Source organism: Hirsutella rhossiliensis (genome assembly GCF_020360975.1).
Source record: "Hirsutella rhossiliensis strain HR02 chromosome Unknown scaffold00004, whole genome shotgun sequence".
NCBI classification, from domain to species: domain Eukaryota; kingdom Fungi; phylum Ascomycota; class Sordariomycetes; order Hypocreales; family Ophiocordycipitaceae; genus Hirsutella; species Hirsutella rhossiliensis.
In genome coordinates, this window is record NW_025408670.1 from 2921984 (window position 1) to 2936271 (window position 14288).

The following is a 14288-nucleotide window of genomic DNA, read 5'->3' on the forward strand; positions in this document are numbered from 1 at the left end:
GCTCTATTTCGACCTCGCAGGAGAGTTGGCGAGCACTTGCGTCCTTAAGCCACGCATGGGACCCCTGCAATGCCACAACTGGCTCATCGTAGTCGAGAAGAGAGACAACAGTCTTGCCGCTCGCCTCTGCAACTGCTTTTGTCATGTCTTTTACAGCCACGTCATGTCCAATATGCTAGAAATGACGGCAAATATCCGAGGCATCTTTATCGAGCCCCTATAGCGGGCCGTGACGACTACTACTATATCCTTGTCAATGTCCAAAACCTTATACTCAACGCGAGACTTCCGGTCGTGGAGGGTGTTCTTGGCATTCTCAAACCACCCGGCAGAGATGTCAGTGAAGGTCCAGTGTGAGAAGCTGGGAGGAGACATTTCGCTGTCCTTGCCAAGCTGATTCAGGACTGGCAAAGTGGTGGAAGCGGTTCCCGCGCCAATTTCGATGATGCGCCATCCTGGTTGCTTGTGTGCCTTGAGGTCGAACCAGGACTTCAAAAGCCGCATGTTGATGTGGATCCCATAGGCCTCTCGGTAGAACTTTGAGAAGTTCTCGTTTTCCATGAGGGACGCAATAGGGGACGTCACTTTGGCGAAGAGCGCGCCAAAAGACCGGAAGACATGGAGGCTATTGAACGACATAAATTGTAGTATTGGGTGCGTTAGGAGCATGGAACTAGATGAGGGAGCCTTCCAATGGTCTCGAACTCTTGTATCCCTATGCAAGCCCATATACATAAGAGTAGCAAGGCAAATAAATACCTCTGCAAGATAAGTATTACTCCAACTACACTCTCGTGAATAGCGCTGCTTTGGACCCCTTGGACCCGACTGAGGGCCTGTATTCGTGTACCTAACCCGTCTTTCTACTAGGAAGATAGGTATAAATTGCTGGAAAAGTAACAGCGGCGTTGGTAGAAGAGGTTGGACTTGAGGCTAAGGCTCGGGTACGTGGAAAGGGGTGCATTCGGGGCCCCGTTTGGGCTCGGTCGGACCGTGCAGTCAATTGGCTGCTCGCGCTGACAGTGGTTACGACTGAAAAGGGTTTCTTCGAAGCCATTCACGGCTGGAATAGCTTCCTGCGAAGTTTGAGAATCTTGTTGCGAAGCCATAAGAGTTTTTAGAGTATTAATTATAGCTGCTGAAGGTATTGCTGATTGCTGCGCGCCCTTAAATGTGTAAGTTATCCTAGCCAAGGAACGTTGAAAATTAGCAATGAGGTCCACGACCGTCGCTTCGCTTTGCAAGCCAATTGATCCCGCTGGGGTTCCCGAGTTATTCTCGCGCTATCCTGCTGTCATCAACATCAATGCTAGGGAAGTCGAAAATGCCCTCCCGAGACCTCAACGATGAAGCTTTTGAGCCTAATTCGAGGAACGACGTCGGGCGATTATAGTATAAAATAACTTTACGTTTAAAAAAGAGGATGCTAACTAAATCAGAATAGATTTCTATTCTAAATCTTATTTCTCGCATCCGCGCAAGCCCGAATAGTCGTCCATGTCCGCTCGAGCATAGCCTTGATATCGGCGTCAGTAATGACCATGGCCTCCGGGGTGGTGCCCGCCTCCGTAGCCTCCGGGGCGGTGCCCGCCGTGCTGGTGCCCGCCTCCGTAGCCTCCGGGGCGATGCCCGCCGTGCTGGTGCCCGCCTCCGTAGCCTCCGGGGCGGTGCCCGCCGTGATGGTGCCCGCCTCCGTAGCCTCCGAGGCGGCGCCCGCCGTGATGGTGCCCGCCTCCGTAGCCTCCGGGGCGGTGCCCGCCGTGATGGTGCCCGCCTCCGTAACCTCCGTGCTGGTGTTTAGGTGAAGTTCGATGAAGAGGATGGGGTGGATGCGGATGGTTCTTCGCGTCGTTTCTGCACTCCGCTGACGAGCTGGTCCCATGCTGCTTCTCCCTCTCAATCCCATCTAATGCGGCGAAGATAGAATTTGTTTTAGCGAAACCAGCCTTCTTAATAAGACTCTTTACGTCATTAATAAAACCGGGCTTGCTCGACTCAAATAACCTAATGATGTCCTATCGTCTTGGTTAAATCGGCGTGTGCACTCTTCGTTAAAGGAAAACTTACAAATCTCGTGGCCACTCTACCATTCGTGGTACATCGCAAGATTTTATCAGCCTTTTGTGACTCCACTGCGAAATTCAACATCTCGTTAATTTGACCCGAAAATGCTCTAGGTCTCCACCCTAAGTCCCACGGAAGCTTCTCTTTCGCGAAGACCGACTCGAGGAATTTGAGTGGTGCGCCGTGCCTATCACCCAAAGCAAGTGTGATCCTAGCGCGCTCTACGGCACCGTGGCCAGCAGCCGACATGTCGTAGGGCGTCCTCGGTGGGCGTACGTTTCCATCTCGGACCCGGGCAGCGTGTGCTCTCCCGAAGCAGAGCGCGTTTACCTTCCCTCCACACTTTCTTAGTACCCCAAGAGCGACATTCCACGGTCGCTGTTGGAAAAATGACGTGCTCTGCGCTGGAGGCTCGGGGCCGCCCGGAAAGAGGTCCTCGCGTGAGAGACTGCGGGTGTGCTCGATTTTCCACGACTTTCTGTCAGTATCATGTAAGGAAAATTTGCTATTAAGATTGAGCCCGGCGTCCTGTAAGCCTTTTAAGACGATGATTGCGGGCACTTCGGGCGATAGCCCGAAGCCTTCGAAGCATGCGCGAACAATAGTTGTCGCGTCGACCTGCTTTCCATCATGTGGTAGAAACCCGTGGTTGGCGAGCGAGTTTAGCCCCGGACACGCACTGCGAACTATGCATATGCTTAGTTAGGGCCTACAAGCTTATAGGGGGAAAGCCCACCGTCATTAGGCCCGCGAGGTTTCCACTGGCGAAAACGAGGGTCGTTAGGGTTGACTCTCGGTTCGGCAGATATGACTAGTGAAAAGCTCCAGGCAAAGAGCGACAGAAAGGCAAAAGTAGTTCGAGATTTCATCGTGACCATACTACCTAGCAAGGCTAGCTAGTTCGTCAAGATTCGATGCTAGGCTGATGACTCTGCGACGGTAGGATTAACATTAGGCGGTTGCCTTATAGATATTTATATAAAGGAGACCAGGATAGGATACGACTCTTTTTCCGCTGCATGCTAGGGTTATATAGAAGGCCGGCCTATCCGCGAATAGTGTCTTAACTCCTAGAGACATGCGAATACCAAATGGTGGCTGGGCTACTGTTAGGCAGCAACCGTCAATTAGGTAAGGGATGTCTAGACGTGCAAGCAGGGCCCAAGGAGCCACATACACACGTCAACATAAGGATAACTTATCTCTACGCATTGAGGCTAAGGGAAGTTGCAATTTCGTATTAGAACATTAGGACCATTAGGGCAGGGTTATATTAGCAGCTATATCAGGGTCTAGAAGAGGTATCTATATATTATAATACCTCCTTAGGTCTCGCGTAGCTAGAAGAGGGGTATGTATTATTTATTATATTAATTTATTGCCCCTAATCACTTCTATATACGCTCTTAAACACCTATTTAAGAGCTACCTATTACTCTTTCTATAGGGTGAGAACTTTATATTATAGGTAGAGTAGTAATTTAATAGGAATAAAATCGATATTAACTTAAAAAAGAATATTCTTTTATAACTAAAGCGATTTATACCCCCGCCCCCCGATTTCTTGCTATTATCTCGTATACAGCTCTAGAATTCCACTATTACATCGACCGCGAGAGGATGCTATAGCTAAGTTAGCATTTAAGGGTATCATATATATATAGTGCTACATATCAGTCTAGGTAAAACACACAAACCTCGTCCCTTTAACTGTCTGACTTAATAAGTCACCCCCCTAAACTTTAGGCACCCCCTACTTCGGGCAACCTCCACCACGCGTCGACTTATATGTTCAATCGTAACCGTGTTTCTTGGCGCATCTTTTGTTCTTAAATTATAGGAAAATCCAGTTAAGCTCAGCAATGCCCTAAGAATCTAAGTATACCGAGTCCCGTATGCAATTCGCTATGGAAGCTAAAAAAAACGGCATGTCATAGATGCAAGCTAGTCGCATGTGGGGAATTCCAAGAGGGTCGTCTTAAGAGACCTCTACCAATAAGAGTGGTTAAAGAGCCCTCTCAAAGGCTAAGTTGGCCAGAGGAAATACACCTCTGCAACTAGGTCTTGACCCAAGTTGCATGTTACCTATCCCTTTGGCTGCGGTAAGACCGGTCTCCGGTCACGGGCCCCACAGTATATAGATACAAAGCAGATACGGGCCACGCAGGCGATAGCACTAGGAAAACCTTACACAGCCAATTCTCGACTACAACGCTTTACGCAATTCTTAGAGCCGTAATATGACTTGCCCGCATTAACGCCTTCCTAAGCCGCTGTAAGTAGCTTTGACGAAGCCCTCTTCGTACGAGCCAGCGGCAATAAGCAGCCGCGGCGGCCCAGGAAGATAACGAGGGGATGCAACCAGAGCAATATACTTATTTATGTAGGCCCAAATTGCTAGTACTTTTATTACAGTGATGTTTAGTAGTAAATTAATATACCTTTAATCACGGGGCGTCCTTATTAGCTAATATCCTTGTTTGTGACTTAGAGACCGGTCTTACGCAGTTAAGGGGATGGAATTCGCGTTTCAGTTTTGCAGCTAGCTTTAGATTCGCAAGATAGTACATATCGCTAGCGGGTGGATAGGTATAAAGATTAGCGGAGCTGAATGGAAGTCGAAAGTCAGGCGAATAAACGATGCTCTTCGCACGAAATCTAAATAATAGAACCATGCTAAAGGCGGTATTACGGCGCCCTAACTACTATTTACCGGTAGGCGGGGAGCTTAGGTGTAAGGTACTATTTAATTAAACTACTTATATCTTTAACTCGCTCTATGCTCGAAGCTTAGCTTAGAGAGCGGAATGCACCTAACAGTCTTATAAGATACGCGCGTTTGTTTCTAACCCATGCAAGTCTCACTACTCGTCTATAAGTTTAAAGCTAATACTAAATAGGGTTACTTACTAGACAATCGCCTAGATTAGTTATAGCAACCTACTCCGCGTATCGGCTTAGATATCCTCTTCGAGATACTCTTTATAGATTTTTAGTTTAAGGGATTCGCCAGCGGTAGAGTGAGGGATATTTATTACCCGTCGTAGGGAGCTTATAGGCCTATAATCGTGCTTTCTATTATAGAGAGCAAGTCTGGCGAGCCGCTAACGCAGACGAGACCTGACACCACCTAGTAGGTTATAAAATTATACGCTACGGTGACGGTCTTAGATATCTCTGCTGGAATCTTAATGGTGCTTAGATAGTCGATCGCTAAGGGCGGAAAATGGCAGATTCCTTTGCTCTGTTAGCGGATGCCTTAGCAGCACCAGGCGGGTTAGAGGATATCCATAGCGCTGGCTAAGGATCCTTAGATCTAGAGTTATGCATAATACGTCATTGAGCAAATTATGAGCTTAAACTATCCTTTATAAACGCTCACCCCGATGCGTGATTGAGACATCCAGAGTTATGTATAATGCGTCATTAAGCATAGTGTGAGCTTGAATTATTCTTTATAGACGCTCACCCCGATGCGTGACTGAGACACACGACATGTAACCACAGCTTCGGCCACGTTTTCGTCAGCGTTTCCGAAAATTTCCAACTTCTCTGCACCCATTATTTTTTCTTGACGATGGCATCTTAGTAAGTTCTTTAGTAGTTCAGACCCGCGCTATACTTATGTATATCTAGGTGGCCTTCTAATTCTAGTCTCACTCTTCACGGTCGAGGCGGCTCGATGTCTTATCCACCTTACTTCTACTTAACCAAAATATCATTCGACTAGTTTTAAAAGGCGGAGACATTTATAGACTAACACGGAGTATTATTCTTTAAAAAAGGGATTAAGGTGCCGAAAATGAGTACCTTTTCGAGACCAAGCAGCGCTATTACAATAAGCTACGCTACCTTAAAGGTCGACTTATTCGCTAGTATTAACGTCACATTAGCTCTTATCTATATAATACTGGAGGCATTATGATACTTAACGAAAGAATGCTCTAGCTTGCTAAAATATACCTATGCGAGATGCTAAGGCAGCTATTCGAGGAAATTAGGACGGGGGGCGTATTGCTCGAAGATATTAGTCTTATTAATATGTTTTTGTCAGGACAAGGGCCTATAATACGCGTTAGTAACACCTCTATCGGGGGTGCCCTCATTTTGCATGGTGTAGCGGTATTTTACCAGCTTAACAGTTTTACTATGCAAATAACGTTTTTCGGTCTTAGATTTCGAACTAGTTAAGATGGACTAGCCGACTAATAGCCCTACTGTGAAGGAAAACGTTAATTCATAGGTTGGGAGTCTAGTCGATCGATATCGGAAAAGTCAGGCCGCTATCAGGGAAATTCAGTCGCTTTGGAAGCCAAATGCTTCAGTTGACGGCTAGAGAACCTTACCGAAAGAGGAGCTATAATCAGCGGACCATAAACGCTTCCTTATAATATACTACTTTGATTCTGAATGGATAACAACCATAAGTTAGTAATTGTCCGCTGCCACCGGCACCTCCATGGCATATAGGGTCTACTTCCAGGTCATCTGTTGGAATGTCACTTCACTTTTGCCTGCACAACCTAGTGGTTTCCTCACAGTAATATACTGCACCACTCAAAAGTGGAACGCGCTCCTACAGTTGGTGCGTAATTGACAGTTATGGCTGATTGGTGTGTGCAGGCCGTAGCGTGGCCTATATCTCAGTGTGACATATAGAGTGCAGCTGTCTCGCAATGCAGCCATGAAGCGCAATCCTTTATTTCTTGACGCCTCCCAAGGTCTGTGCCTCCATGCCTCGGCCGTTATTCGAAATCTACCGTACTGACCTCGGGGTTGACACGCGACGATACAGAGATATCGACATTGCTCGCAATCACGCCCAGCTTCCAAGAATAGCGCTTCCCCGATTCTCCTACGGAATCGGAGGCTATTATGGTGCGCCACCTCCCGCCGACAACAAGCACAGTTGCGGCGTTTCTAGCCACCTCATGGCCAAGACTGTTTATGTCGTACCTCGATCTCACGAAAAATGGTTTCAACTGGTACTAATGAAGCCAAGTCAGGCTCTACAAGCGACGACAATATTTGCCGTCTCTGTTTCGATCTTCGTAAGGTCTGAAAAGAGCGCCATCGCCTCAGTTCTATAGCCGGACAATCAAGAATAGCATCATTTCGTCGTACGTATTTTCTCAAACATCAAATATCTTGGAGGATCTGGTACACATCCATGTTGTAGTCCGGGGATTTTCTCTCTCAATGCTCGCAAAAGCTCCATTCCACATTCTTTAGCTCATTTTCTGTATTTTTCTGCAATACCGTCCGCTCTTTCATGAGTTTCTCCCGAAGTACTCGCGCCTCTTGCTCCTCAATCAAGTCGTCTAAATCGGAGCTCTCCGGAGAGGACGCTGGTTTTGCCAGCGGAGCGGACGTACTGGGATCGTACCAATGCTTTTGCTGCGGCGGAATGTTGGCCGTCGATATCACTGGAATTGCCGGATCGACAAGAAATAGTGCAAGTATCTTGCGGTGCCCGGGTTTCGACGGATCAGCCAGAGAAAAGGGCTGTACCTTGTGCTGGAAGAGGTTCGGGAAAAATATAGCACGTCCACGACGGGTCAGGACGCTTCCAATACTTTGCAGCGTATCCAACTTGCTGCGGATGGCAAACACTTTCTCAATCGACCTCTTGGCGCCTTGTTCATATTCGAGAGTTTTGCTCAATCTCTCGGCATTTGCCGGCGTGCGAAAGGCGAGGCGAGACTCTGTGATGTTCTCGCTATCGTAATAAAAGAGGGCGGTGGCGCATATGTGCTCGTTCAGCTGGCCCTCAACGTGCCAGGAGCCGCCATCGTATGAAGGTTTGTCAGGTGTCAGGTGGATATTAGCAAGTTTGACAATGACCTGTATACGGGATGCTTTGCGGAAGAATCCAGAAACCTTGACCCTCTTGCTTTGAAAGCGGCGAGAATGCGATGGTCTGGGGTCGTCATCGCCAGAACTTGCGTCGTCGCCGTCAGAGACTCCAATGAAAATATCTTCCAAGTACTCAGAGTCGTCCTGTTGGTCATCGTCTTGACTATCATCCTGGCTGTCATCCTGGCTATCATCTTGGCTATCCTCGGAGTCGTTCTCTTGGTCGTTTTCTTCGGCATCGTCTTTTTCGAGGCGATCAAAAGCGAAGCTCTTGTGCAATTTTGCCCTCCTATCAGAGGACGGACTTGATTGTTGTTCAGTCGTCCCGTCGCCGTCGCCTTCTTCATCCCCCTCTTCGGGAATCGCATCTGGGATCGACCGGTGTCTGTCCACCTTGCCCGTCTTGAGTCGTTGAATGGGAAACACTTTGACCCAGCGAAGGATAAAGTCCCACGCCGGTAGAGATAGCGTGATAAATTCTTGAATGATGGGATACAACTCGGCGTGTCTGTCGGGATGCAGATTGTTGATATAACTCTCAATCGTGGCTCGTCCATTTTCGTCCAACGCAACGTCGCACGGCAGCCATTGAAAACGGGTCGAGATTGACGGAATGGAGTCATCATCGAGGATGTTCCACTCCGACCTGCCTGGTTTGGGAATGACGACCCCCTTGCCGCGATGGGTCATAGAATCCGCAAGGCCAATGCGTTGATGCTCCAGGATTCGGGACCGGCCGTACAATAGCGGCCAGAGAGACGGATGAACCAGGTCCAGAACTTTTCCGTCACTGCCAGGATGCCAGTCTTTCTGATTTTCAGGAACCTTTTCCAGGGGGCCGATGGCACTTGCGAGACGCTCCTTCAGGCTCTCAGAAATGAGTTTATCAGCTTTGATGACGCAGGCCGAATAGTCCAGGACGGGTATGAGCCCTGTATCTTCGTAGAAGGAGGCCTTCTTGCAGAGCTCTTGGATGCACTGGAACTCTATTAGCGATCAAAAAGGTTCCCTGTGCATTGCGGCCGGATCCATGTGCACCCCGGTATATCAAGTCCAACTCACCGAAACAGCCATAGCACGGGTAAAGTCACCATGTTTCCGGTAATCGCCCCAGTTCATTCGCTGAACCTCCTGGATCCAGTTTGCTGAGATGGTCGGGTCGCGCACTTTATGCCACCAATCTGGCTTATTCGTTATATCCTCCATGAACTTGAGCATGCAGATTTCGCGGACGAGCAGGGTTCTCGCCGCCCAATCTTTTCTCTCCACGCCCATCAAGACGGGGAAGCGGTCTCGCCGACGTGGCAGATAGCCCAAAGGCAGCCCGAAGCCGGGAAGCCTCACTGGGTCGCTGGGAGAGGGGTTGGGCTGAGGCTTAGCATTCTTGGCGCGGCTCAAGAGGGCATCAATCGCTTCCTCCTCGGCTCTAGAGAGCGTGGTAGAGTTGGTGGTGGACATGTCGATGAGATGTGCAGCCTGACAGCTTAAATTTGGCTCCATGGAGTGCGCGACGGTTCTCGGATGGACGGGGCCGGCGCGCGAGGACCAGTTAATATACGTGGCAATTCATGATCCGACTCAGTCTCGAGCGAACAAGGTGTCCCACCGACCGGTTATGAGCGGAAAGTGGAGGGAGGGAACCAGGCCTGAAGCGGCTAATGACGAGGACTATTCCGCACACATCGCAGGATTCGACTCCTGCATTGAGGAATAGCGAGTAATGGGGGGCCACTGGAGCTCTCAGGGCTGCATTGTGGGGCAGAAGAGGCCCGCGGGTCGAGGTGCATGATGCAACATGATAGGCTTAGGCATGACTATTGGCACACGTTGGTTTCGTGACTATAACTAACTCATCGTGTCTATGTATGCGTCGTGTAATGCCTTGTACATATGTCAGAAATTCAACTCCACAGCCGCCAGCAATCTCTCTGCGCCTGCATGGAGAAGGCGAGTTACCACTCACCGTCGTATATGTTGGGCGATTTTCGCGCCGACACTTTGACAACCAAGTCAAACTTCGCCATGGCCATGCTTGACCTTGGACGCTTGAAGGAAGCCGAGTCCTATATCGCTGAAGTTTATGTTGAAAGACAGATATGGCTTGGCAAGGAACACCCCTGGACGCTAGGGACCCCGAGTTACCTGGTCAAAGCCAAGTCGAAATAGGGTCGCTGAAAGAGGCCGAGAGGTTGTTGGTGTGAGGCATCGACGCCGGTAAGAAGAGCCTTTCTGAGAACCATCTTGGGGTTCTCATGGGTCGCGGCGAAGCAGTACAGATTCGACCAGGCCGAGCCACTATGTCGGGAAACGGTAAAACTCATCCAACAGTCCCGTGGCGAGGGCCGGGCCACCCAGACTGTGTCTATGGTCTAATGAAGCTGGCATAGCTTTACGTCCTCAATACTGTCTACATCAACGCAGCTCACACCTCTCAGCTGGCTTTGGGAAGGGCCAAAATGCGGCTCACCGGAGCGCACCCCATGAACAAAGAGCTTGGGCGAATGGTACGAGCTCTGCTGAAGCCCCTTTCCTCGAAGGTTCAGGCCCGGGAACACGGCCGGGGATGGGATCATCAAAGGAACTAGTGTAGGTAGCAAGAGTTGGACATTTTAGATTGAAGTAATCAAGGGGTAATAGGCAGCGTTGGGAGCGAAACACGAATTTCGCACTCGGTCCATTCGGGTGGCATCCTCCGCCGAGAGAAGTATTTGCTTTTTGAGAGTTTGTTCGTCGCTCGTAACGCTCTCTCTATGGAGGCTGGTCAAAGGCAAGATGCACTTGACGAGGCAAGAATGCAAGTTTTATCTTACGTCTCCCCGGCTACTCCTTTTGAACCTGACGATGTACCCCCGAGCCCAGAAAGACCTAAGTGGCATGCCACCTAACAGGCCGACACAATCTATTTATTTGACTGAACCAATCTGGTGGCACAAACAACGCTTGACGGGCGTCGTGTCTGAGTAATAGCCTAAGGGCACTGTTACATCCGGTAAGCCAGCCCTCATCATGAACATGCAGGTCGTGGGCAACACCATGGTATCGACTTCGTCAATGCCAAGGTCTTGGCTCCAGCGCTGTACCATTTCCCTCCCTTCTTGCACCTGTGGGCTTTGCTTTCAGCAGACTGTCGAACCGGCTTGGAACCATGGTCAACTCGGCACTCCTCGGATGAAGACTGGGAGCCTTGAGAGTCCAGGGATTCGCAGCAGAGTTACCTGTGTCGTTCATCTTGTCCAAGGTGGACAGAATGGTTTGCCCTCTCATTGTCGAGAGACCTGGCAACATCGAGAGCACCAGGGTTGACTTCGGTCACAACACGATTTGCCCCACAGGGCCTGTCTGCACTCTGCAGTCCCGTCTTGCCAATGGCTGGCCCAAGGTTCTCCTTCCTTCAGAGTCTGTGCCTTTGACTCGCGACAATTATCTCGCCCTTGGAAGTGGTCTGCGGCACTGCCAATGAGGGTGGAATCAGGATCCCCCTCCCCGGCTGCTGCCGAAAGACCTGCTGCGAGAAAGCGGTACACGGAGTTGCGTGGATGTGCTGACAATGGATTTCATCGAAACACTATTCATTATTCCTGGGGGAATAGATGGTTAAGGGGAAACAAGCCGCATTATTCATCTCAGCCCATGTGAAGGACCCTGTTCCATATTTTTTCCCCCGAGCACCTGGACGGACGAACTCATCACGGCAAACCCGGATTCTTAAGAGCCAGAAACCTGGATTGATAAAACGCTCAGGTGTATGCATGGGTCGAACAGGTTGCAACGGTTACATTGCATGTCCCTGTGTAATCTCTAGTCTGGGGGATTTCCACAAGTCGTCGTGTCCTTGGATCGGCGTCCAAACCAGTTCCAGGATTCCGGCGTCTATACTCCGAGATGGCACGACAAGGCATGGCACAATCACGTGCCGAGGTCCGCTCCGCATTATCAACGGGGTCCAATGGGCACCGTGCTGCAGGGCAGGCAGAGCAATTGGATCAAAGCTTGGCCACGGGGCATGCGGCTGAGACTCTGACGCGTGTGCACCAGCAGGGGACTTGCTGCTCCCTTTTGGGGGAGCAGTTGAGCGGCAAATGAACAGCATGCTGCTCAGTCTAGGTAAGGGGCCTCCAACCGTCATGGCAACTCACTTGGAATACAGTCCGCCATGGCATAAAGCATCTGCGGTTTTTGAGGGTCTTCCTTCCAGGGCTTTGTCAGGGCCTGGTCAGAGCCACGGCACATGTCGACCCCTGGCGCCTTTCCCGATGGATATACTCATAGTCTTGTGTGTTTACTTGAGATGGGAAGGTGTCTATCGCTGTTGTCTCAACTCGGCATGATAGGCAGGCCCTGCGCGCCATGTCTCATAGTGGGCTCTTTAGTTTAGTTTAGTTTAGTGTATTTTCCGTCCAGCAACTTTTGGTCGCTCAGGTCTCCGCAGGGGTAAAGGTAGGGTGAGAGAGGAGAATGATGACCGTCTAGTGGCGTGGGCAGATCCCTCCGAAGAAGGAGCTCGCTTTCGCCAGCCTGACGAATTTGTCAAAGTCCTTGCCGATTGCGCGGTTGATGGCTGCAGCCGGCCAAGGTGCAAGCCGCATACGATGCCGTGGCGCAACCTTTCTGCAGTAAAAGATGTGTGCTGGCTCTTTTCGTCTTCCGCACGAGCACGTCAGTCGCGCATTGTCGTGACCAAACCTTTCGTGGTAGTCAGCAAAATCCCCATGGTGGGTTCTTGCTGCAAGCAAGTTACGAAGCAGGGGCCGAGAGCGCCAATTCTGACGGGCAGCTGGTTGTGGCTTTAAGCCTCAGGTCTCTGTATCGCTCCGGCGCAGAGGCTTCCCACCAGGCCTTGAAAGCCTCTTCCGGCTGCTGTCGGGCAATCTTTCGCAGGTGCGCTAGCGTCGGGACGTTATCAGCGGGTTCTGGCAGTGATGCTCCCGCCTTTGCCAGAGCATCAGCCTCCTCGTTGCCTGGGATGTCAGCATGGCCGGGGATCAATGGACCTCCACAGCTCCGTATTTTCGCGCCAAAGATTGAAACTCAAGGAAGACCTCTTGCGAGGAGTCGCTCGGCGTGCCCCGTAAGCATGTTGCGGTCGCGAGGTTGTCGAGGCAGACAAAGATGCGGTCAGTTTCTGGAAGGCTCACCGCAGCCTTCAACCCCTCCAACGCACCTTTCGCCTCAGCGTCGAAAATCTCGGCGGGCCCGAGACGGCCCTTGTCGCGCAAGACGGTGGATCCGTCCCGATGAACAACATAGCCATATCCGGCGTGGCCTTCGGTAGAACGGGACCCGTCGGAATAGACGACCAGAGTTCGGGGCGATAGTGCCTGGAGCCAATCGCGAAATTTCTTCGCCGTCTCATTTTTCGATGCACTCTGCAGAGGCGCAGTCTGCTCTTCGACAAATCCGCGCTGCAGCAAGGCAGGCCTTGGGCAGCTTGGTAGCAATTCGTCGGAGCGCCGCAGCCTAGTCCGGAAGGGTTTTGGCTGCTTTTGGTACTTCAGCTTGATCATTTCATTCAGTATAGGGGCTTTTGGCCTCGACGTGCGCTTCACGAGCGGATGAGCTTCGTCCAGGGATTTGAGACGCGCAGCAAATGCAGTCCGGCGCGCCTCGAGCAGCAGAGGGACCGGCGGTATCCCTGCCTCCCGGTGCAGAACATTCGTTGGTGTAGTTCTCCACACTGGCAGGATAGCCCGAAGAGATGTGTAGAGTGCCTTGCTCATCTTCTTTACGAGGTGTCCGATCCTGGACGGTCCTTCCTTGCCCGGCTTGGTCCAGCGCGGGCGCGTAGAACCAGGATACCAGACCTCCGCCGCGTAGAGCAGCACTGGAATGACGCAAGCGCAGACCGCTCGTCGCACAGCGCTCGGTAGAGGACCATGCCTGGTGTTTGTCAGTCTCCTGAGATGGAAGGCGACTGCTTGCGCTTTGGCCGTCCATTTCTCGACATGAGTCTTGAAAGACAGAGTGCTGTCGAGCCAGACGCCGAGCCAACGCATCGCCCGGCCCGGCCGTTTCTCAAATTCGCCATGGAGCACTGGCGGCGCCGTCTTGGGCGTCGTTCGAGAGAAGTGCATCACTTCTGTCTTCTCAGGGTCGAAGGAGATCCCGTTGGCGGCGCCCCACGATACAAGCTCACGCACATGATGAGATGCTTCGGCGGACGTCTCATCCAGGCTATCGCCGACGCAAAGGATGGCAGTGTCGTCCGCATAGCCGAAACGCCCTTTTGAGCTGCCCAAGCGGTAGATTGGTTCCGTATACAGTAGGAAGAGGATCGGCGAGACTGGCGATCCCTGTGGCAGCCCGCACTGGAGAGGCGATGAATTCGTTGCGATATCTTGATAGCGGATGCGTGCCGACCTGTCTTGCAT

At 51.0% G+C, this 14288-nt stretch overlaps 4 protein-coding genes across 4 annotated transcripts; all 4 read right to left on the reverse strand.

Moving 5' to 3' along the window:
* Positions 1-150: 150 nt before the first annotated feature.
* Positions 151-639, reverse strand: HRG_04557 (uncharacterized protein; the record flags this gene model as incomplete). Its single annotated transcript, XM_044863028.1, has 1 exon — positions 151-639. One exon carries the CDS (start codon positions 637-639, stop codon positions 151-153), a length of 489 nt encoding a protein of 162 aa, XP_044721642.1.
* An 814-nt stretch (positions 640-1453) lies between these two features.
* HRG_04558 (uncharacterized protein) lies at positions 1454-1882 on the reverse strand (the record flags this gene model as incomplete). The annotated part of the gene is made up of 1 exon (XM_044863029.1): positions 1454-1882. One exon carries the CDS (start codon positions 1880-1882, stop codon positions 1454-1456), a length of 429 nt encoding a protein of 142 aa, XP_044721643.1.
* Positions 1883-7260: 5378 nt separating this feature from the next.
* On the reverse strand, positions 7261-9378 carry HRG_04559 (uncharacterized protein; the record flags this gene model as incomplete). Its single annotated transcript, XM_044863030.1, has 6 exons — positions 7261-7783; positions 7844-7908; positions 7951-8005; positions 8054-8570; positions 8658-8898; positions 8983-9378. 6 exons carry the CDS (start codon positions 9376-9378, stop codon positions 7261-7263), a joined length of 1797 nt encoding a protein of 598 aa, XP_044721644.1.
* Positions 9379-12654: 3276 nt separating this feature from the next.
* Positions 12655-14288, reverse strand: HRG_04560 (reverse transcriptase (RNA-dependent DNA polymerase) domain-containing protein; the record flags this gene model as incomplete). The annotated part of the gene is made up of 3 exons (XM_044863031.1): positions 12655-12849; positions 12936-13377; positions 13471-14288. The coding sequence occupies 3 exons, from the start codon at positions 14286-14288 to the stop codon at positions 12655-12657; spliced, it is 1455 nt and encodes a 484-aa protein (XP_044721645.1).